The sequence below is a fragment of the Mycteria americana genome, chromosome 23, assembly GCF_035582795.1.
Source record: "Mycteria americana isolate JAX WOST 10 ecotype Jacksonville Zoo and Gardens chromosome 23, USCA_MyAme_1.0, whole genome shotgun sequence".
NCBI lineage: Eukaryota > Metazoa > Chordata > Aves > Ciconiiformes > Ciconiidae > Mycteria > Mycteria americana.
This window is the reverse complement of record NC_134387.1, coordinates 2917455-2939910: the sequence shown is the minus strand read 5'-3', so window position 1 is coordinate 2939910 and position 22456 is coordinate 2917455. Positions and strand designations below refer to the sequence as shown.

At 55.9% G+C, this 22456-nt stretch overlaps 1 protein-coding gene across 1 annotated transcript; it reads right to left on the bottom strand.

Moving 5' to 3' along the window:
• Window positions 1-358: 358 nt before the first annotated feature.
• Window positions 359-22409, bottom strand: SNRNP200 (small nuclear ribonucleoprotein U5 subunit 200). Its single transcript, XM_075523712.1, has 45 exons — window positions 22260-22409; window positions 21414-21577; window positions 20814-20985; window positions 20341-20533; window positions 20024-20079; window positions 19321-19419; window positions 18860-19012; window positions 18234-18333; window positions 17910-18046; window positions 16948-17031; window positions 16545-16718; window positions 14582-14719; window positions 14283-14438; window positions 13746-13916; window positions 13287-13480; window positions 12566-12689; window positions 12026-12175; window positions 11734-11844; window positions 11034-11165; window positions 10469-10657; window positions 9731-9928; window positions 9078-9230; window positions 8870-8950; window positions 8469-8552; window positions 7619-7725; window positions 7283-7401; window positions 6866-7020; window positions 6521-6710; window positions 6129-6302; window positions 5361-5521; window positions 4866-5093; window positions 4334-4525; window positions 4074-4252; window positions 3738-3889; window positions 3331-3439; window positions 3024-3132; window positions 2641-2830; window positions 2336-2500; window positions 1977-2098; window positions 1699-1842; window positions 1439-1615; window positions 1191-1351; window positions 1015-1096; window positions 838-930; window positions 359-720 (listed from the first exon to the last, which is right to left on the bottom strand). The coding sequence occupies exons 1-45, from the start codon at window positions 22302-22304 to the stop codon at window positions 577-579; spliced, it is 6411 nt and encodes a 2136-aa protein (XP_075379827.1). The 5' UTR covers window positions 22305-22409; the 3' UTR covers window positions 359-576.
• Window positions 22410-22456: the final 47 nt, after the last annotated feature.

The following is a 22456-nucleotide window of genomic DNA, read 5'->3' as shown; positions in this document are numbered from 1 at the left end:
CGATGCGCCCATCGCCCTCGGGGTGCGCGGAGCAGGGTGTGGGCGCTCCCCCCGGAGCTGGATGAGGTGGCACAGGAGGACAGGCCTGCCGGGGAGCCGGTTTTACGCCTGACGGTGAAGCACAGCCCGAGGGGAAGCATTTAAGTGCGCTCCTGTGGGCTGGCGCCAGCATAGCTCTCCTAGAAATGGCTACCGAGCCAATTCGGCCTTAATTAGTTGTGCTAATGAACTTTTTTGAGCCCCACAGTGAAGGCACAGAACTACTCTGTGAGTTGGGGGACAGCCTCAGGGTCAAAGCGGAGCGGTCGTGCCTGTTTTCTCCCCCTGCTTTCCCCCCCAGACCCAGCAGCGCAGAGGGCAAGATGGGTCTCGAGATTTATTCAGCTGCCGCACTCCCGCTTCTGCACGCAGCTCCTTATCTAAAAAACACTGTACAAAGCATCAGCACCTTAAAAAATAAAACAAACAGGAAAATACATGGAATTCACACAAAAGGAGGCGACACAACCACTACCGCGGCTGGGGTTTGGTGGCTGAACTACGGGGGGGATCCTCGCGGGGACCTGCGGCCCCGCGTTAGTCGGAATCGCTGTCGCTTTCCGCCTCCTTCACGTCCACGCTGAACTTGTACTCCTGGTCGCAGCCCATGTAGGCATCGCTCATGAAATACAGGGTGTAGTTGTGCGTCCCCGTAGCCGGGGCCACGAAATCCAGCTTCACCTACGCAGCGAGGAAAAGCCGGCGTTGGGGTGGCGGCGGGGGCACCCATCCGGCTCGCCCAAACCACGTCCCTTTGGGTGCCAGCCGGCCGCCCCCCTCCTGCCCGCTCCCGCTCACCTTGGCTTTCTGCTGCAGCGTCAACCGCTTGATGGAGATGAGGCTGTTGGATTTGGAGTCGCCGATCACCACCCACCAACCCTCCTCGCGTTTCTGCCGGAGAGGTAAGAGTTAACGGGACAATTTCCCCCCCACACACACTTCTGCCACCCCAGTGTCACCAGATTTGGCACGTACCTGGGGGAAAAGGGGAGCGATGACAGGCCCGGTGACCTCCTCTTCACGCTCCAGCTGCACCAGCACCACCACGGGCCCCCCGCTGCGCGGAGAGAACCGAGACCGAGGGTCAGGGCGTGTGTCCCCCCCGTGCCGGCACAGCACCGAGGGGGCCGCGCCGCCCCTCCCCGCCTCACCTGCGGATGCTCTCCTTCTCCACCACCTCGTAGGAGAGCTCGATGTTGGGGTAACGGTTACAGAATCGAGCAACGTCGGCGATCTGGGCGTCGGAGAGCTGCAGCAGGGCGTTCCGGTCCTCATCCTCCATCTCCATGATGTCGAAGACGCTCTCAACCCCCTGCGAGGAAAATGTTTTCAGCCCTGCGCTTACCCGGGGCTCCTCGGTGGGCGAGGGCAGGACCACGGCGCTTCCCCCAAGCTTTACCTTGTCCGTGCAGCGCTTGATGTGCTCAGAGGTGAAGTGAGGCAGCTGCTTGAGGTAGGAATCCTTCGACCACATGGCCTGCGTCACCATCTGCGCCAGCTCCATGGCGGCCAGCGCGGGGCTGAGCCAGCCGTTGCTGGACAGCACGTCCACGCAGGCCTGGATCAGCCGGATCGCCTGGACGCGAGGGACGGGGACGGGTCAGAAGGCAGCGACGCAACGCTCGCAAGGCGAGAGGGTTCCCGCCCGCCCCATCGTACCTTGCTGAGGATTTCCTCGGTGTCCGACTGCAGCTCGGCACTCAGCTGCATGCGCGACAAGTGAGCTTGCAGCAGGAGGTTGGTCTTGACGTGGGGATCGTTGAATTTGGGGTTGGTCAGCTTGTGGGGAACTTTTTGGGCCAGCTATGGGGAGAAATGACAAACCCATCAGTGCTTTAGCCCTACGGAGCCGAAAACGCGGGCAGCTTCCTTCTCCCGACCCTGCAGGAACCCACGTCCATCCCCTCCGGCCCCAGATCTGACGCGCTGCCGCTCACCTGCCGCAGCAGGTTGTCCTCGTGGTGCCTGATGGGGATGTTCTCGTACTCGGCAGCGTTGGAGATGATTTCAATCAGCCCTCGCACCTTGGTCTTGGCGTTGAGGGACATGCTGAAGAGCTCTGGGGAAGCCGGAGAGGTAGAGAGGTCAGGGAAAAGCAGACGGCGTTAAACCCAACGGTACAAAAGGCGCCTTCCGGCAGACAACACGCAGCCTCGCGTTAAAAGACAAGAGTTTTACGCACCCGACCGCGCACGCGGCACCTTCCCTCCATCGCCCGCGGCACAGGGAGCGATGCAGAGAGCAGGAGCGCCGGCAAAGGCTTGTGTGCGGTACCCGTCCCTGGCGGAGCCCTTACCGATGGTGGTGTAGTTGATGTAGTAATAGGCGGCGATCATCCCCAGGTTCAGAGGAGCCACGTCCATCTCGTCCTCGATGCTGATGCACTTGGACTGCTCCAGGTCACTGAGGGTCTGTTCCACCAGCTCGGAGAGGTGATCCGAGAGATGCCTGTGGGACACACCTGCGGGTACAGCAGCGTTGCGGCGGGGCTCCGAAACTCCGGGATGGAGAAAAGCTGCTCTTACGAAAGCAGAGCCCGCAGGCAGAGGGTCCCCAATATCCTCCAACCCCGGATCCACCAGTGCAGACCCCTCCGCTCACCTTGCAGGTTGTAGTAGTTCGGATTCTGCGTCATCCTGCGATACAGGAATGTCCAAGTGAGGTAGTCCACCGCATCCTGCTTGTTTTCGATGGTCTTGGTGACAATCTCGGCATTGAAGTGATCGTGCATGCAGTGGTCCAAGTGCGACTCCACCGGCAGGGGCTCGTAGAGGAATTTCTTGAAGAAATCCTACAGCGGGGCAGGAGTAGAGGGAAGGGGTAAATAAACCCCAGCACCTCCAAAATCCTGGAGCACCTCCCAGGCAGCAGGGCTCTGAGCGAGGGTTATACATCAGCCTGCCCAAAGCCGGGAGAAGAAATCCACGCCCCAGGCAGCAGACAGACGTTCGCAGGCCAGAAATTGCGCCCCGCTCCTCACCCACCTTCTTGGATCCCTGGCACATGATGACACAACGGCCCTCGTCGTCCTGCAGCGGGCGATTAGCGTGGCCCACCATCTGCAGTACGTCGTAGATGGGGTAATCCACGTACCTGGGACAGGAAGAGAGAGTTAATGGAGCTCCACGGAAAGCTACCACCGCTCTCCTGCGATTCCCAGCCTCTGCCTGGACAGGGATGAAGCCCTTCGGGATTAGGGCGTCATTCCCTCGTGCTCCGCGCAGCCTGAGCTATCAGAGCGGACGCCGAGAAAAGCCACGGCTGGTCTTGCCCGCAGCGCAACACACTCACGCGTGGATCTTGCCGTTGTAGTACTGCGTGTCCATGATGATCACGAGGTGAGCGGCGATGTTCATACCCCAGCAGAGGCTGCGGGAGGCAACCATCACCTGAACCGCACCTGAAAGGCGCACGGGGAGGGCAGTCAGCCCGCGGGCAGAGCACCTCTCCGGGTCACAGAAATCAGGGGGAGAAAGATCTGGGGGTTCTGCGCCCGGGCAGACAGGTCACAGCATCAGAGAGGTCCAGGAGAGATGGTGAAGTTTAAGAGCACAGCCTTTTTTGGACCCAGGAGGCAGAGAAGTGACACGAGGCTTGGGCAAGCTGTTATCTCCAGTCCGAAGACCAGGGGCACTGCCAAGCTCCGGGGAAAAGGGTTTACAGGTAGAAGTGGTGTGTCCTCATCCCACCCCACTCACCGGAGCTGAAAAGCTGCTCCACCACTCGCCGTTCCATGGCTGTCAGCCCCTCGTGCAGGTAGCCCACCCCGTTCACGAGCGTCTCCTTCAGGGTGTTGTCGTTCAGCTTGTCCAGGTACGGTACCAGGTCCTTCTCTGCGCAGTGCAGGAACCTGCCGGAGAGGGGGAGTAAAGAGACCGCTGCCAGGCCCAGCAAGCCTGTCCCTCCCCGATGTCACAGCAGATGCCCGAGTGACATCTAACGAGACCATTTCCTACCACTATTTGTCCCTCAGCCCAGTGAAACAGCCCAAAAACTTGCCCCTGCCTCAGTCAGAGGGACACAGGCCACAGCACCTTTGTCTCTGGACATCCGAGGCGCACGTGGTGAGGATGTTGATGGCCGTGAGCCGCGTCTGCTTGCGGGACGGGACAAAGACGATGACCGGCTTTTTGGGCGAGTGCTTCATGATGGCGTGGTAGACGGGCTTGGCCATGGAGAGCAGGCGAGTCTGCGTGTGGCTGATGTTGAAGCCCTGCAGGGGAAGGGGAGCAGGCAGTGACGCCGTCTGGAAACCAGGCAGAAGGGAAAGGAGATGAGGTTGCCCAAACCCTACCTGAATGTGCAGCTCCAGGGGCACGGGGCGGACGTTGGGGTGGAAGTTGAAGGTGGAGGTGGCACTGCAGCCCAGCCAGTGAGCCACGTCCTTGGCGTTGGACAGGGACGAGCTGAGGGCCACGATGCGGATGGGTCGCTCGATTTGGGAGGAGATGTAACGCATGCGGGAGCAGATGACCTCCAGCACCGGCTGCAGGTGGCAGAGGGCAGGTTGTAGCAGCAACAGGAGGGGAACGCTGAGGTCTCCGCAGCGCGGCCGCCTCTCCTGGCTGAGCTGCGGCCGCTTCAGCCCAAGCGCCCTCACCCACGGACACCGCAGGGGATACCACTCCTGAGCTTCCCAAAGGATAGGGCCCTCCCATCCCAGTCCCTCCTGCAGCCTGGGGGAACTCCCAGCAGGAAAAGCTGACCTCAGACCAGGTATTAGGAGCGAGCAACCATCCATCCCACAGCGGCTTCTACTACCGAGACCAACACGATGACGAGCATCACTCAAACGAGTTAGCACCCTCCTCCCCTCCCAGACGCACCCCGTTTTCACCCCCGATGAGATGCACTTCATCCACGATGAAGAGGTTGACGTTCTGGACGTTCTTGCGCTGCTTCCAGCGTCGCGAGAGGATGTCCCATTTCTCAGGGGTGCTGATGATGATGTTCCCTTTGCCCAGCAACTTCAGGTCAGTGCTGGTCTCCCCCGTCAGCAAAACCACCTTCTTATTGAGACGCTCCTGGAACTTTTCGTACCAGTCCAAGAAGACCTGCCAAAAATGCAAGGGATGCTGTTGTGAGCCTCAAATTAGAACAAATCCTACCGAATCCCTGGAGACACACACGCGCACACACCGACATCAGCAGGTCGGCAGTGGGGCGGTGTCTCTTTGCTCCCTCAGAGAGACCACAATTAATCGAAAGACTCTGGAGACATCCTGAGGGACGTGACAGCAAAGAAAAGATGAGGAAAAGCGAAACGGGATGAGGAAGCAAATCTAAGCCGGGCTCAGGCTCCAGTTCTCCCCAGGGTTTACCTGCTCTGCCAGGGCCTCCATGGGGGTGATGTACACGCAGCGTCCCTCCGAGTTCTGGAGCAACATCCTCAAGATGGCAAATTCAGCACAAATGGTCTTTCCGCTTCCCGTGGGGGCACCCACAAACACGTTGTCATCGCTGTTATAGACGGTGTTAAACACTGGGGACAGATGGACAACACAGAAGAGAGCAGGTTAGCAAAATCTCCATGGATTTCTATCAAAGCTCTAGAAACAGGCAGGGAAAACACAGCCTGGACCCAGCCTGCACAAGGAGGGGCTACAGAAAAGGCTGTTTAAGAGTTTTAGCCCAGGATCGACTGCACAAAACGGGCTCTAGTCTGTGACAGTAGCTCATCAGTGTGAATTCTCTACTCTGGCTAAGCCCAGGCAGAGAAACACGGACAGGGCAGCTTTGGTTCGCTCACAGCTCCATCCCTACAAGCAGCACAGATGGAGAAGTTTGGGGCCAGCTGGCTCTGTGAACCTGAGCCGTGGTGTTAGCACAGACACGGCTGCCAGGAGCAAACCTGCTGCTGCCAGACAGCCCCGGACTGGCTGCTTGACGTACTTGAGGAATATCTCAAAGATACTCAGGCCCAGGGAGAAAGATTTCAAGCCATCGAACCTCTAAGGCTCAGGGAGGTGAGGAGATACACTACTACAGAAGTTCCTCACGTTATAAAACCCCACAAAACCAAGGCTACGGACTGTGAATACCAAGAGGCTCACGGCCATTTGGAGGAGGTGAGCAGAGGCAATACCCACCCTGAGTCTGGATAGGGTTGAAGAAAGGGAACTTGTCTTGGTAGAGGCTCTCGAAGGCACTGTTTCGCAGAGCCGACACGGGCAGCGGCTGCAGATCCAGCAGCTCGGTCGGAGGAGGGTACTTCTCAGGGAGGATCAGGTGGCGGAAGGAAACGGGCAGCTGGGTCTCACAGGCTGTCAGACACAGAAAAACACATTTTCATCTCCGAAAGCACTCCAACGGTTTCATCTCTGAGCTCCCTCTGCCAACAGGATCCCCAGCCCTGCTGTCACCTGGATGTCAGAAGCCTTTCCCCCAGCACAGCACGAGGGGAGGGCCTGAACTACCCCCTCGGACCCCAGGGAGAAGCACTGCTGTACAACCGAGGTGCTCCTGGCAGAAGGAGACTTACAGAGCCAGCGGTCGGAGACCACCCGGATGAAGTACTGCGGGGGCAGCGGCTCAAACACGGGCACGAAGAAGGTGACGAGGTGCTCGTCCTGCGCGTACTTGGCTTTCAGCAGGAAGTACTCGTGGTGCAGGATCACTTCGCTGTCCACATCTTCCACCAGGATCCAGAAAGCTTCGGATGAACCATGTACCTGAGCAAGGGCACCTTTGTATCAGAGTCCAGATCGCCCCCCTTCCAGCCCTCCGGGAGCTGAACACCAGCCTTCCCACAGCAATCCTGCCCCAGAAGTGCCCTCCTCCTCCCAGCGTGGTATTTAACCTGGTGATATTTAGCTGCACAGCTCACCTTTTCATCCCACTGGAAGTCGGGGGCAATAGTGAGCTCTACTTTCAGGGTGGAGCGGGTAATAGGCTGCAAGTGGACCGAGAGCTCCAGCTTTGGGAACAGATGAACGTATTTGTGGATTGTCTTGCCCATCTTGGGCATTCGGATCAGTTCCCCTGCAACAGAAAGGCGCTGCTGTCAGGACAGACGGACAACAGGGTGACCAACAGCTCCCAAACTGAACAGTGTTCATTATCGGCAATCCAAGCAGCCGGAAGGCGCCAGGGAAAAACCTCTGCCCTCCTCAGGCTGTACCAAGACCCTCGCCAGTTCTGCCCCCTCCATCAGACAGGAACAAGCCCCCCGGTTTCTGGGTCCAAACACGGCAGAGGAGAACAAAGAGGCAGACCCCTCCCCCTGCCGCATTTGTCTCCGTACCTATTTCGTTATGGTTCAAGTCATAGAGCCGTTCAAACGGGAAATTCTTCTTCTCGATTTTCTTCACCACTTCTTCAGGCAGTTTCTTGAACTGGCGCAAAGGGCACATGGACTGCCACCTGCGAGGACACCGCGGGGTGAGACAAGCAAAGAAACAGGGACGAAGCCTTCCAAGGTTCCCCACGCTGCCGAAGACCAGCCCTCGGCCAGACGCACCCCGACAGCCACAAGCCTTCCCAAAACGCTGCAGACCTAGCCAGGCTACGCTGAAGAATCTCATCCTATGCCAGAAGCGTCCAGCCTGCATTCAGAAAATACCTCCAAGATCTCACTTACATCCGTTTGTCAATCATCTTGCAGAGGTTAAGGGTCTTGTCGGTGAGCTGCGCCCAGCCACGGTTCAGGACGATCTCGAAGATGGCACGCATCAGCCGTCCAGCAGACTGGGGAAACAGAGCAGCTCGGCTGCGATCATCACATTCAACTCCTCCTTCCTTTCTACCCATTTTCCTGCCCAGCCACATGATAATAGAATGGTTTGGGTGGGAAGGGACCTTTTAAAGATCATCTAGTCCAGCCCCCCTGCCATGGGCAGGGACATCTTCCACTAGGTCAGGTTGCTCTGAGCTGCGTCCACCCTGACTTTAAACACTTCCAGGGACGGGGCATCCACAGCTTCTCTGGACAACCTGGTTCAGTGTCTCACCACCCTCATCGTAAAAAAATTCTTCCTTATATCCAACCTAAATCTCCCCTCTTTCAGTTTAAAACCGTTATCCCTTGTTCTACCACTACAGGCCCTGGTAAAAAGTCTTTCCCCATCTTTCTTATAAGCCCCCTTTAAGTATTGAATTATACTTAAAAGTTCTTCATCCCAAACACCTGCAGGTGGAGCAATTACTTGCTTCCCAGCCTTGGGAACTTGGCCTTTGTGATAGGAGAACAAAGCTACGCTGTAGTCCTCTAGCGCTGAATTATTTTGATTACAAATTGCACCAATGAAGATCTAATTCCCACCCTCACAGGGGTTAGACCATCTCACCGCTCACAGCTCTAGTTATTTTCAAAGCCATTTATGACCACAAACTAAATTTCCAAGGTGGAAATAGTTGTCTGAGACCGAGACATGGCTGGACTGCACACACCTAAATGGAAACAGAAGCCCCAGCCGCGTTTCCTCACTCACCTGGGTAACGTACACCATGTCTGCCATGAGAGCAAATCCTTCCAGCTTCAGCTGGGAGATGAAGGCCTGGAGGAGCACGTTGATCTGGGGAAGCAGAACAGAGAGGCTCTCAGCGCCCTCCGCACCACAGCACCTGGTCCCGGAGGGCTTTGAAGCGTGGCAGGACAGAAGCGATCAACGGGGACCGACTGTCCTACGCTGCAGGACAGCGCGCTCAACCAGAGACAAGAAGCACCTGCAGCTCTTTTGAGCGTCTCTGACTCAGTCCAGGATCTCCCACAGAGGGAAGAGAACAGAAATCTTCCCCCCGGGGGGCATTTACTGTGACAGCTCTCTCCAAGGGTCACTGCTCCCCTCAAGACAGGCAGAGAAGTCCCCTCGAGGGGGCAGGCAGGGCTCACCTTGGCACTGGGCTCCTCTATGCTCTCCTTCACTGGGATGGGAACTCGCTCCAGCAATTTTTGAAGCTCGAGCTTCTCCTCCTACAGAAAACCAAGGCAGGAGAGATGAGAACGGTCCCTCACAGGGCAAGCTCTGCATCTTCCCCTGCAAGCATCAAGACCGATGCCTCAGGGCTGTCTCACTCGGGACGGGCGTCTGGCTCCATACCTCCCTCACGGTGATGTTCCTGAACTCCGAGGACAGTGAGAAGACCCGAAACAGCTCGATTTCACTCAGGGTGGGTTTCAGGAGCTGATTGTAAGTTTGCATCGTCTCGTTGGTGATGTAGTAGTGGCTGGCGATGCGGCCCAGCTCCGTCACCTGCCACAAGGACAACAGCCAGAGTGAAGCAGCAGAAAGACACCCGACTGTTCATGGCACAGACAGAAGATGCTGAACAGGAACTAGGCTGCAGCAGGGGAGACGTCTCCAGGCAAGCTAAGCATAAACTCTCAGGCTACAAATCACCCAGGAAAGCTGCCTTACCTGGTACACAATTCCATACATCACAGCCTCCCCTTTCTCATCTCACTGCCTCTGAAGCAATGAAAATGCAACGGGAACGTGAATTTGCTAAGGAGGCAGCAGCAAACACGCAACAGTGACAGACCGAGGGCCAGGTTTTACACCAGCACACTCTATGCCGGCAAACAGCTCCCTGGAATCGCAGACGTGCACAACAGCAGGTCTGAATGATGCAGCAGCATTCCCTGGGATCCATATTTAATCAGCAAGATGCCTCTTGCATCCTTTCTCTCAGCCAGAGGATGCTCCCGTCCAGCTCTGCTCGGTCACAGCGCCTTTCCCAGGTCCCGTCTCACCTGGAAGTTCCCCGTCTTCTTGTCGTACTTCACCAGGTTGTTCTTGTCCAACATGAGGGCTGCGGTGTGAACCAGATCCAGGCGGCGCTGGTCCAGCAGCGGATCCCCCTTCAGATCATCGTGGGATATCCCGTAGAGCGTGGGGGAGCGCAGCATTCGGATGTACAGGTAGGTATAGCCCAGCCAATTCACTGCATCCTGAGGAAACACGACGCACCGTAAAAGCCGACGAACACGCTTCATGGCAAGCAAGGGCGACGTTCTGGCTCGGAGCCCAGTGCTCCCAGCACTAGCGTAGGACGCAGCAGGCTGAGCCCGGCTGAATCCTGCCACGTCAACGTTAAACCAGAGCTTGGAAGCCCAGCAGTACCATACACAACTCTTCTCCAGTACCAGAAAAATATTAAGGCATTATAAAACAAAAAAAAACCCACCCTCCACGTGCAGACTTTTCCCCAGTGTCCTTCTCCACGTGCAGAACTCTGTCTGCTCTGAATTACAGACGTATCTACCCACTTGCCTGACACACCAGCCAGCCTTACAGTTCTTGTGGCTGCCCTTCCAGATCTCTTAAAAATTTGCTCCCCAGGCACCAAAGATTGCAAGTTTATTTGCTCCCGTATAATGATGACGTCTTTCCCCAACACGGATCATCCTTTGGCCCCCCACAGTTCCCACCAGCTTTCTGGGTGCAACAAAGGGCACACGTACGTGGGGAAAGCAAAGACTTGCACTTGCCTTTGCATTCTGGACATTGCCGAGCACGGTCTCCGCATTCAGCATGTCTGGGAGCTTTGACACCATCTGACTTTCAATGGGGAGCTGCTGGTTGAGCAGGGACAGGTAATACTGCAGCTCGCCGTGGGACGTGATGAGGATCCCCTCTCCTTTGGTATCGTACTGAGGCCTCCCGGCACGCCCCAGCATCTAAGAAACGAGAAAGTGAGGTCAGCAAAACATAAAAGCTTTTAGTTTGGCAATTTCTCCTTGCTGCCGTGTCCTGGGGCTTTACTGCCAGATTGCTCAGTCTGCTGTTACTTCTAGCTGGCAGGAGACGCATCGAAATATCTCAGATGCGTCTGGGCAAGATACTGGGAGAGGAATCATTTGCCCGCTCTCCTACTGATCTGTTTCTCCTCTGCCCTCACAGCAAGGCTGTTCCCAGAACAGCTGAGACAGGCTGACTAGAGAACAGGGAGCGACTGTACTGAGGAAATACAAAAGCAGACCTCAAATGTGCCTCAGCGGGAAAGGAAAAATCCTGCCCCGGGTCCTGGCAGCATCTCTGTTACCAGAACTTCACCTGCAGGATGTCCAGAGCACCCAGTTCGGTCCAGCGACCCTTCTCGGGGCTGTACACCTGCGTCCCCTTGATGATGACGGTGTGAGCAGGCAGGTTCACGCCCCAGGCCAGTGTGGCTGTGGAGACCAGCACCTGCAGGAGCAAAACAGCGATCAAAGCCAGGCAGAAGCCTCTTCCTAGGGGAAAAAAAGGATCTAAACCGCTGGTCCTGACATTAGAGACACGCACAAAAGGGACAAAGCCCGAGAACTGCAACTGTCTCGACAGCTCAGCAGAGGAAGGTCAGATAAACAGCAAGATCTTTGCCCAAATTTCCCAGCTCACTGCCTGACCCTGAGAAAATCCTTTGCTTTCCATTTATAACACAGCCAGGAAATTGCTTGGGTGGGGTTTTGCCAAAGTGGCAACTATGGAGGAGACAGCCTGCTCTGGGACAGACCTCTAGCTTTAAACACTCAGCTAGGTCTAGGGGAGACGTTTTTGCCCTCTCCGCTCCTGGCCACGTGCTTTTAGTTTCTATTCTTTACGCGAACATCGAGGCTGCCTTCATCGGGCACCAGCTTCAGTAGAGTGGGATGGGGGTTGGCTACACTCGATGCTCTGGATTTTGCCCAAAGGGCTAGTGGAAAACATGGCTCAAGCGTTTCTTGTGAAGTACCTACCCCAAACGCCGTGATTCCTCCTGGGAAGGGAGGCTCACCTGAATGTGCTTGTCAGCAAACAGATCCTCCACCAGCGTCCGGTCCACTCGCGTCATCCCGGCGTGGTGAATGGCGAAGCCGTAAGGAAGGAGGTCCTTCAGCTCCAGGTTCTGCAGCAGAAACACAACCAGCTCTAGGTTTTCTCCCCGAGCCGAGTAACACCAGGGAGAAAAGAAGCAAAGGTAGCGCGTATCCTAGAGGAAAGGCTGCGAAACTGCACCAAACCGGCAGCATCTTTGTAGCTGTGCTCCTGCTATTGCTGTGTCAGAACAGCCCCGGCCGGGCAGTTACCTTGCACTGCTCAGCTTCGGTCCTCAGGACCTCGGTGGAGGCTGAGCCCTCCCGCAAGAAGAGGCCCAGGGTATCTTTCTCCAGGCACATGTCCCTGATGGCCCGGGCTGTCTTCCCGGTCTCTTTCCTGGAGTGAACGAACACCAGCACCTGTTAAACAAGCAGACGGTACCATCGCTGAGAGAGGAACCACTACGGCTGCAGCTGGCAAAGATGCTTGACCCAACCCGCTCCTGGTGTTCAGGGTGGGAAGAGATCTAGAATTAGTCCAGATGCCCTGTGAACCACGCACAGAGCTCCCGGTCTAATAGGGCAGCATCACAAAAACTCTCTCATCCTAAAAGGACAGGTCATACGTTAATCAGACAGCTGGCACAGAGAGAAAACCTCCGTTCCTTCCTCTCTCAGCTGCCATCGCCCACCCAAACCCACCCTCTTCTCCACTGCAGCGTTTCTGCAGCGACAGCAACTCGAAAGAGTCTGACCAGCAACAGACAAGAACCAGGATTGTGCCAGGAACAGTAAAATAAACTATCAAACCTGGTTCTTTCCAGCATGCTCCATAATCTTCTCATAAACAATCTCATTCATTATCTGGAAGCGTTTGATTGCTTTCTTCTCTGTAATACCCACATAGGTCTGCTCTAGGGGCACCGGTCGGAAGCTGGAAGGAAAAAAATCAAGTTCATAAAGGAGCAGAAGAATGGAGAAACCCTGATACAAAGGTCCTGTCAAATGGCATGCTGTATTTTGTGCTACCAAGTTCAATACGCTTCCTTTGTGCCTCAATTTCCTCAGAGATTGGATGGCTCCAGCTCTGCCTGGGTTAGATTAAACAGCAGGGGACAGTAACGTGTATTCCTATTTCCTGGAATCCATTTGCTACGCACACACTCAGGGAGCAAAAATGGTGTTTCAGGAACTACTATAATCCTATTTTAGGCTTCCTTCAGACAGCTTCTGCAGCACATAGATACAGCAGATCCGCCTTCTCTAAAGCACCTTCTTGCAAGTATGATAAGGCAGGAACCCTGGCACACATTTTGAGGCTGTATTTAACTGCTCTAGTCCTGAACACGCATTTACCGGCACATCTAAGAGCCAAGAAACGCATGTTGAAAATAGGCTGAAGGCCCAGCGAGACCCTGGCACCATCTGACAGATAAACACTCAACTGCCTCCACAGGAGACGGGTCTTTCCCAGCTCCCAACAGCTCCCCACCCTCTGATCATAAAGATCTCTCCCAGCTTTCCACGGTACCTGTTATCAAAATAGAACAAGCCTTTGGCCGGGTCCACTCTCAGGAACGTAGCCACGTCCTCGTAGTTGGGGAGGGTGGCACTCAAGCCAACGAGCCTCACGTCCTCCTGAGTCATCTCGATGTTGCGGATGGCTCTGGCTACCAAAGACTCCAGGACGGGTCCTCGGTCATCGTGCAGTAGGTGTATCTCATCCTAAAGAGAGGAAACAGGAACAGAGTTATCCTCGCTCCAAACCAGCTGTATTTACCCATTTTTGGTTTAGTTTCTTAGCAGATCTGCTTGCACGGACTGAGACACACTCATCCCGCAGCTCAAAGCCCAGGTCTCTCCCCAGCCAAGCACCAGAGGCATCTTCAACCGCTAACGCGCATTCGGGAACCGCAATGCCGAAAGACCCAGCGCCCGTCATCGCCCCGCTCCTTCACGCCAGGGCTTTGCAGGCACCGGCGCTGCTCACCAGGATGACCAGCCGCACCAGCTGGGTGTAGGTGCGTTCCCCTCCCTTGCGGGTGATGATGTCCCACTTCTCCGGGGTGCAGACGATGATCTGGGTAGCGCTGATTTCCTCCTTGCACAGCTGGTGATCCCCCGTCAGCTCGGCCACGTTGATGCCGTAAGTCGCCAGGCGCTAGGAGGAAGCCCACAGGAGGTTAAGCCGGATAAAACGCGCGTTCCCCGGGGCAGCGTTAGAGCAGCGCAGCCCCGAGACGCTCGCAGACAGTTTCATAACTTGTCCCACTACAGCGCTGGAAGAAATGCGTGGATTTCATAGCCCAGACTGACATCCAAAGCCCGTATCAACGCACACCCAGAGCCCAGTGAGCGCAGACTACACGAACAGAGATTAAAGGCACAACCCAAGCTCATCCTCTCCCGACGAGCTTCTGCCACAGCTTATACCCTTCTCTAAGCTTAATATAAGGAAGCCACCACAATAAAGCCCATCTTTCCCAACCTATAGTTCAAGCAGGGGCAGGACCAAACCGCTCCTTACCTTCCCGAAGCTGCCCACCATCTCCTGCACCAAGGACCTCATGGGCGCGATGTAGATAATCTTGAAATCGTCCACGTTGATGGTTCCGTCGATATTAATGTGTTTCCCTATTTCTCGCAACATGCACATGAGCGCCACGTTCGTCTTCCCAGCACCCTAGAAGGCAAGCGGAACCAGTCCCATCAAATTCGTGTCTCCTCCAGGGTAAAGGTTCGCCCGCAGCGGCCAGCCTTTTCTGCCCAAACAGATCATCCTCCTGGATTCCCCATCACAGAGGACCCAAATATCAGTACCCTTACCGTGGGAGCACACAGCAGCAAGTTCTCATCCGACTCCAGCGCAGCACGGTAGAGTTTGCTTTGAATCCGGTTCAGTGTTTTAAACCCCTCGAATCCAGCCTGGGCATATTTGGGTAACTTTTCCACAGAAACCAATTGCTGAAAAGGGAAAACATCAAGCTCAATGCCTTTATTTCAGTTCCTCGCAGGCTGCAGGGCATATGTGAGACCTCAGAGACACGCTGGGGCGTATAGCAGGGTCATGTTGTCTCCAGATGGCCAGAAGAGAAGCCCCGTGCCCAGGGATGGTGGAGCAGGTTAGGAAGCGATCAAACGAGGCTCGTTAGCCGGCCCGTGCACTCCAACGAGTACAAGTTATATAGTTGGCTACACCATCAGAAAAGCAAACCCCCACCACGTTCTCATGATGGGACAGATCAGACCACATTTCTGCTGCAGGCAATTTATCACAAGGCACGCCATGAATCAGCCAGATCTCTGGCCCACGCTGCACGTCGCAGCAAGGAGGGAGCAAAAGCAGAGCCGAGGGCTCAGCGAAGCAGCTAGAGGGGGCAGGGGAGCCCCGAGACAGAAACCACCAGCACAGGACACACGCTTCAGAAGTGAGAAACTAGCAATCAGGAACTTTCTTCAGACATGTGAAATCTCTTAGCTTAAAATAACAGTTCTTCAAGAAATCTGAGAGGGCGTCACAGCCACATCAAAGCCTGCTGAGTCCCAGGAAGGATCTGTCACGATATTAACAACTCAATGAGTCATAGAATGGTTTGGGTGGGAAGGGACCTTTAAAGGCCATCTACTCCAACCCCCCTGCCATGAGCAGGGACATCTTCCACTCAATCAGGCTGCTCAGAGCCCCGTCCAGCCGGACCTGGAATGTTTCCAGGGATGGGGCATCTCCCACCTCTCGGGGCAACCTGGGCCAGCGTCTCACCACCCTCAGCATAAAACATTTCTTCCTTATATCTAGTCTGAATCTCCCCTCTTTCAGTTTAAAACCATCACCCCTTGTCCTATCGCAACAGGCCCCGCTAAAAAGCCTGTCCCCATCGTTCTTATCAGCCCCCTTTAAGCACTGGCAGGCTGCCATAAGGTCTCCCTGGGGCCTTCTCTTCTCCAGGCTGAACAACCCCGACTCTCTCAGCCTGTCCTCACAGCGGAGCTGTTCCATCCCTCGGATCATTTTTGTGGCCTCCTCTGGACCCGCTCCCCCAGGTCTATGCCTTCCCTGTGCTGAGGACTCCAGAGATGGACGCAGCGCTCCAGGCGAGGTCTCACCAGAGCGGAGCCGAGGGGCGGAATCCCCTCCCTCGCCCTGCTGGCCACGCTGCTTTGGATGCAGCCCAGGACACGGTTGGCTTTCTGGGCTGCGAGCGCACAGTGTTGGGTCGTGTCCGGCTTTTCATCCACCGGTACCCCAAGCCCTTCTCCGCAGGGCTGCTCTCCATCCCTTCATCCCCCAGCCTGCGTTGATACTGGGGGTTGCCCCAACCCAGGCACAGGACCTTGGCCTTGTTGACCCTCATGAGGTTCACATGGGCCCACTTCTCCAGCGTGCCCAGGTCCCTCTGGATGGCATCCCGTCCCTCAGACGTGTCAACCGCACCGCTCAGCTTGGTGTCGTCTCCAAACTTGCTGAGGGTGCACTCGATCCCGCTGTCTATGTCGCTGATGAAGACATTAAAGAGCACTGGTCCCAGTACGGACCCCCCTGAGGGACACCGCTCCTCACTGATCTCCATCCGGACATCGAGCCGTTGACCACTACCCTCTGGATGCGATCATCCAATTCCTCGTCCACCGAATGGTCCACCCGTCAAATCCCTCTCTCTCCAAGGTAGAGAGAAGGACGTCGTGGGGGACCGTGACAAAGGCCTTACAGAAGTCCAGAGAGATGACATCAGTCATCTGCTCACTCAACACACCTAGCGCTAAATAAAGGGGAACAAAGCAGGTCACCTACCTCTTCGGAGCCAAAAGGCTTTGGCTTCAGGGCAGGCACGTGCACCTCCTCGTAGCCCTTGCGCTGTCTGCGGAAGGAGCCGTCGGGGAGCTGGCATCGCTTGTTGGCCATGAAATGACTACCTTGGGCAAACACCAGATCCTCCAAGTCCAGCACCTGTCGGGGAGCCAGCGCCTGGAGACAGCAAGGGGAAAGGGGCAAGGATTAGAGAACAACCCTCTCCTGCCATCTTCACCCTGAGACCAAAGGAAAAGCAACTGCGTCCAGCTGGCAAGTGCCTCTTTAGCACATCAGGGGCTTATTCTTGGCACCTTCCTGCCCACGCCACTTCAAACGTTCTTTTTTGCACTTACTGAGGATGCTTGTCAGAAGGGCTAGAACAGATGACTTCAAAAAGTTTTACCTCTCCTCCTTGGTCCAGATCCATGGTCTCCAAGTCAGTATCCATCCGGGACTGACGAACACGCTCCCGGCGAGAGCGTTCCTCCTGTGCAAAGAGATGAGAATTCAGCCCCGGGGAAGAGCCGCCCAGCCTCCTCCGTGGACTGCCAGGCTCTCCTGTCACCAACGGCTTCGCACCCTGCGAATCTGCGCAACCAGAGCGCCACGAGCCACGATTTCTTTCAAGCGCAGGCATTCACGTAACCAGAGCCAATAATTTTTGGCAGTAGAAACCAGTGCCCCCAAGGCCAGGACATAAACTTGCCTTCCAGGAGAGCAGATGAAAGGAAGCAGGGAGTGAAGACACACAAACCTGCAGTGCCCCAGCAAAAGCCCAGCCTGCTGCATGCCAGCAGCGCTCCTCAAACCCAGAGACGCCAAACCGGCCCCTCACATCAACACAACCAGGGTTTTTTCTAGCAGCAAAGCAGGAATATGGTATTAATTCCCCCAAAACCAACCCCCAAATCAGTCACGGAACTGCTATCACCCAAAGGCCCAGCAGAGGAAACCCCGCGTGCCAATAAACCCGTTGAGTTTCACATTCCAAGCCCAGGTAATTAGGGGCTGATGAGAGGTGACCAAGGGTGTTTTATTGCGGTGAGCCTCGCATCAAGGAGGCCCGGAGGTGAAACGGTGCCGTTACAACACCGGCGTAAGAATGTGAAACTTGCAGATATTGACATTTTCCTGGAAAAGCAGACATCTGAGTGACTCAAAAATAAGAAGTGGTAAATATATCGTCCTCTCGGCTTAGTCTCAGCCATCACCTAAGCAACATTTCCTATGGTTTCAAGTTCCCGGCTGAGTCAGCAGGCTCCTCTCTCACGAACAGCAAACAAAACACGCAGCCCAACGATGACCGCAGACTGCGGCAAGGATCCCACGATTCCTCCTCTCGTCTGAGGTTCCCTCTAGCCTTACCCGGATGAGATCCTCCTTCTCCGTCTCGTGCAGCTGATACAAGAACTTCGACAGCTCAGGATCCGCTTCCATCTTCCCCATTATCCTTTCTTTTTCAGCTTCGCTTTGGGCACTGGCCAGCAAAGTGCAGTACAGGACTGAGGAAAGAAAATTAAGGGGTAGCAGGCGGGGTTAAGGGTTGAAGCAAAAGAAGAGAACAAATAACAAGGGCCTGAGCTTCACAAAGCTACACCGACGAAGTAAAAAAGCCTCGGGTTGTGCTCGAATTACGTCAGGACAGCAGGGAAACAACAAGGTGGGATGATTAAAGGGAACGCCACTCACTCATCATCCGGTGCTGCCGCAGGACTTTAATGAAGTCGAAGGTGTTAAAGCCCAGGAGCAGGACAAGCTGGTTCTCACATTCCCGATCATCGCTTGCAGTCTGGGAGGAGAAGAAACGAGGAACGACCTGTTACCTCTGCGCCCCGCAGAACAAGAATCCCTGCTTCGCACAGAAGGGAACTCAAGCGGAGCTAAACAGCAGCTACACGCAAGGCTGGGTACCCGATTCAGACTGCAGATAAACATCCCATCCTCTCCGACTCCCCTTCTTCCCCAGTGAGTCACCATGCCCAGCGCACACCAACATCAGCACCAAAATCAGCAGGGAAACAGACCCGACGATGGTCTCCCAGCGAACGATCATCTACGATCATCATCTACGATGATCTCCCAGCAAACGCTGACAAAAACCCCAATCATCTTCCCCTCAGAAGCAGATTTCTGTGAATTAAAACTAGGCTCAACCTAGTCCAGCGTTTACCTATCGCGTTGGCAAACATGGCACACCCACGATTGCATTTAATTTGAAGAAACGTAGGTAACGAGTTGTCAGGGCAAATTCCCGTCTTCCAGACAGAACGGTCTTCTGAGACCGCTGCAATCCTGCGGATCAGGTGGTCACTGACCTTCAAGATCTCCAGCACTTCATCCGCCTTCTTCTGGGAAACAATGGCATCATCATAAAAGCGGCTCAGCTGCCGCTGAAGCCAAAAGGCGTCGATGTCTCGAGGATGCAGATCCTTCTTCTTCGAACTCATCAGCTCACCCGATGCCACAAGCTTAAGAAAAACCCACAAAAATGTCACCTTCCTCCGAGAGGAAAGCAGACACGCGACCCTCGTGTTGTGGAGCGAGAGTTTGGGGCCTCTCTCTACCTTGGCAGAGGAGCAGAGACCCAGCAGATGCAACTGCACAGTCGCCAGGCTCGTTAATTTTATTAACATTCATTTTGGCCTCCATCGGAGAACAGCTTCAAGGCTCCTCTCCACCCACAAACGACCTTAACTCCATCCACAGACCAACAGAACCCCCGGCCCTCCTCCAGACGACCCCGAACCCGTGTTTCACGTGTTCCTCGGTGACTCACGTTGGCCGAGAGGGTGCAACGGACAACGGCTTCATCTCCCTCCATGTCGTCGTCGGACGCTTCATCCCGCACTTCGCCGTAGATGTCCTCATCGCCCTCCTGTTGAAAGAGGAGTTCTAATAAGCGGCTTTTGCAAGCATCAAAGAGAAGCTTTTCCTCGACGGAAATGAATAATCTGGCAACTGATTCCTGAGGAGAAACAGCCTGGCTTGTGCTTTTAACAGGAACATAATGCAGCTGCTCAGGTAAAGGACCACGTGAGAAGATTATTTCTATTCTCTACGGAGAGGTTTTGCCAGCGACTCCTCCAACAATCTCGTACTTGTCTCCCTTATCGTTCTCTCAGCCTCTTCCAAAAAACAATCCCAGGGAGCGTTTCTAGGAAACACTTCCAACCGGCGCGTTTGAATGTCTCTCTTCCTCCCGATCTGTCAAGTTTCCCCACAAGATCTAAATATCACCATCTGTTTTCCATCCTCCTGACTCACGATAAGCCTTGGATTAGCAGGATAATCAACAAATCCTCCCCAAGCCAGGAAGCGGCATCTAAAATAATCCGGCTTCTCCTTCCTGGCAGAGACATCCCAGCCGGAGCTGGGATGCGACCAAGTAAAACGGGACGAACGCCGTCCCTGCGGAGCGGCTCGGAGCGAGGGGACGGGGCAGAGACTCCGCCGCCACGCCGCAGCCTCTCATCTCTTACCTCCTCATCGGACTCGAACTGCACGTTCACCCCGTACGTCTCATCGATATTGTCGTCTGCAAGGGAGGGCGGAGTTAATTCATCAGAAAATCTGGGCACCACACGCAAGGTTGCCAGCTCCACCCGCCCGCCCACACCTCCGCGCATCCAAAAGGTGAAAAGAACGTGGTTTGGGGGCTTGAAAACTGTCCAAACGTTTTTCTGGCTTCTCTGTGTGCAAACACTACCCCGGGGTAAGGCTGAATTTGGCACCAGTAACCCGACTTTCTGCCAGCCCCATCCCTGAAGCCGCAGCCCACGACAACGCCTTCCCGTACCCATGTTCTGGATTTCCTTGTCTCCACCGTAATCCGTGATCTTCTTCCCCAGGTTCACCAGCACGTGGTAGCGGGTATCGTCGGTCTGTCCCAGCAGCAGATCGATCTCCTTCCGCCTCTCCTTATCGCGCAGCTTCTCGTTCTTCAGTACCGCCAGGACCTCGTCGGCGGCTCCGCAGAGGATGTCACGCGGCTGCCAAAGGAGTAACGCGTTAACACGGAGAAGAAATTTGCTGGGTGAAGGGTACGGTGTCGGTCCCTCCTAGTTCTGGACCCTCACAGAGGCACCGAAAGGCCACCCCCACAAGGAAAGCGCCATCGCAACGTCCCCGAGCCCAAAAGCCAGCACCGACGGCGCGAAGCCATCCCACGGGATTACAGGGAAGGTTTAAAACATCCAAGGGCCGGATCTTACAGGCTTCGAATCCTCTGCCGGAGCAGGGACACCCCTCCCCAGGCGTCCCCATCCTCACCTGGTCCCCAAGAGCCGCCTGAATGAAGCTCAGCAACACCTCGTAGGTCTCGCGGGTCTCCTTGGTTTTGGGTTTGTAGATGATGCCCACCATCTCATCGATGCCCTCGGAGAGCAGGGTGTAACCCTTCATCTTGTTGATGTCGTGCCTGTCCTCGTCACGCTTCCTTCTCCTGGAAAGAGGGGCAGGGAGGAGAGGGCCTGGGTCAGCCCCGCGGCAGAGCCCTGCTCCTGCTATTTCCAATACGGCTGTTCTCTTTAATTTGAAAAATAAAGGCGAAAATTAGATATTTTTTAACTTTTCACTTCAATTTTAGTTTCTTGACGTGGAGCAGGCGACTCCAAACGAAGAAAATAACGCCTCTGCATCTTCCAAGTTGGCGGTTTTCAGCCTGCAGCCCTGCGCTCACGCCAGCAAAACATTTTCCACTACAAAATATTCCCAACGCCGTCGAATTCTACCCCGTTTACACAACTAGAACAAATCGAGGCCGCGTTATTCAAAGACAGGAAGGAAAAATCAATTGCCCGGAGCGTTTTTCACGCAAACACAGCTCTCAGTCGGGGCTCCGCGCCCCCGCGGCTCTGAGCTCGCACTCACTTTGCTCGTCTCTCCTCCTGCATCTGGGGTTTGGTTCTCTGCGCCTTGTCCCCCATGCGGGTCCCCTCCAGTTTGCCCACCAAGGACAGGACTTCCCCGGTCGGCTCATCCCGCCGGGTGCGGTCGATCAGCGAGCGGTCGGCTTGGAGGACGAGGTTGGAGTTCTGGGAGAAGAAAGGACAGGGGCTGACGGGGGCCGGGAAGGAGCTAACGTGGGTCCTGCTGCGGGGCTGATCGGGGCCGTGGGGCTGATCAGGGCCGTGGGGCCCACCGTGGGGCTGATCGGGGCCGTGGGGCCCGCCGTGGGGCTGATCGGGGCCGTGGGGCTGATCAGGGCCATGGGTCCTGCCGTGGGGCTGATCGGGGCCGTGGGTCCCGCCCCAACCGGGTCCCACGGGGACCCACGGCAGAGCCGCTACCGCCACTCCCGCACAATCCCTTTTAACAGAACTCGCCCCGCGTGGCTCGAGGCACAATTAATGGGCGTTTTAATTAACCGGGGCATTATTCGAGGCCCCCCCCCACCAGGCGCGGGTTTAGGCGTTAAGCTGGGACTGAGCCACCCGGTGCCCTCCTAGGGCTCGTTTCAGCCGGGAGAACCGGCACACGCCTCGCCCGGGCGCTCCGTTACCTCTCGGTGCCCGGAAAGTTCCGCTTTAAAGGGGAAAAGACCCGGAAAAAAAACTTAAAAGAAGGTTTTAGCCCTCAGAAAACTCCCCCCCGGCCCCGGTCACGGGCCGTTACACCGAGCGCTCCTCAGGCAGGGGAGAGCGGGGAGAACCGGGGCCGCTCGGTACGGGGCCGGTGAGGCGGGGGAGGCCCAGCGGCCTGCGGGGCCGCACTCACCGCCTTGTACTCGTACTGCAGGCTCCGAGCGGTCACGTCCGCCATGGCACCGCCGGGCTGGAGGCCGCGCCGCCGCCGCGCACCGGATCAGGCCGCGGAACGGAACTTCCGGGGCAAGCGGAAGCGGGTCCCGTCCCCGCCGTGTGAGCGCGACCCGGAAGCGCTTCCGTGGGGGAACGGGGATGCCTCTCCCAGCA

What these genes read in the sequence shown, in the direction of transcription:
- SNRNP200 (XM_075523712.1), bottom strand. Translation starts at nt 22,304, where the DNA reads ATGGCGGACGTGACCGCTCGGAGCCTGCAGTACGAGTACAAGGCG. An exon ending in GCAATGTCCAGAATGCAAAG is followed by an intron (nt 9,929 to 10,468) that starts GCAAGTGCAAGT and finishes GTGTTTCCTCAG; the next exon opens with GATGCAGTGAATTGGCTGGG. An exon ending in ACATGGTGTACGTTACCCAG is followed by an intron (nt 7,726 to 8,468) that starts GTGAGTGAGGAA and finishes CTGTTTCCCCAG; the next exon opens with TCTGCTGGACGGCTGATGCG.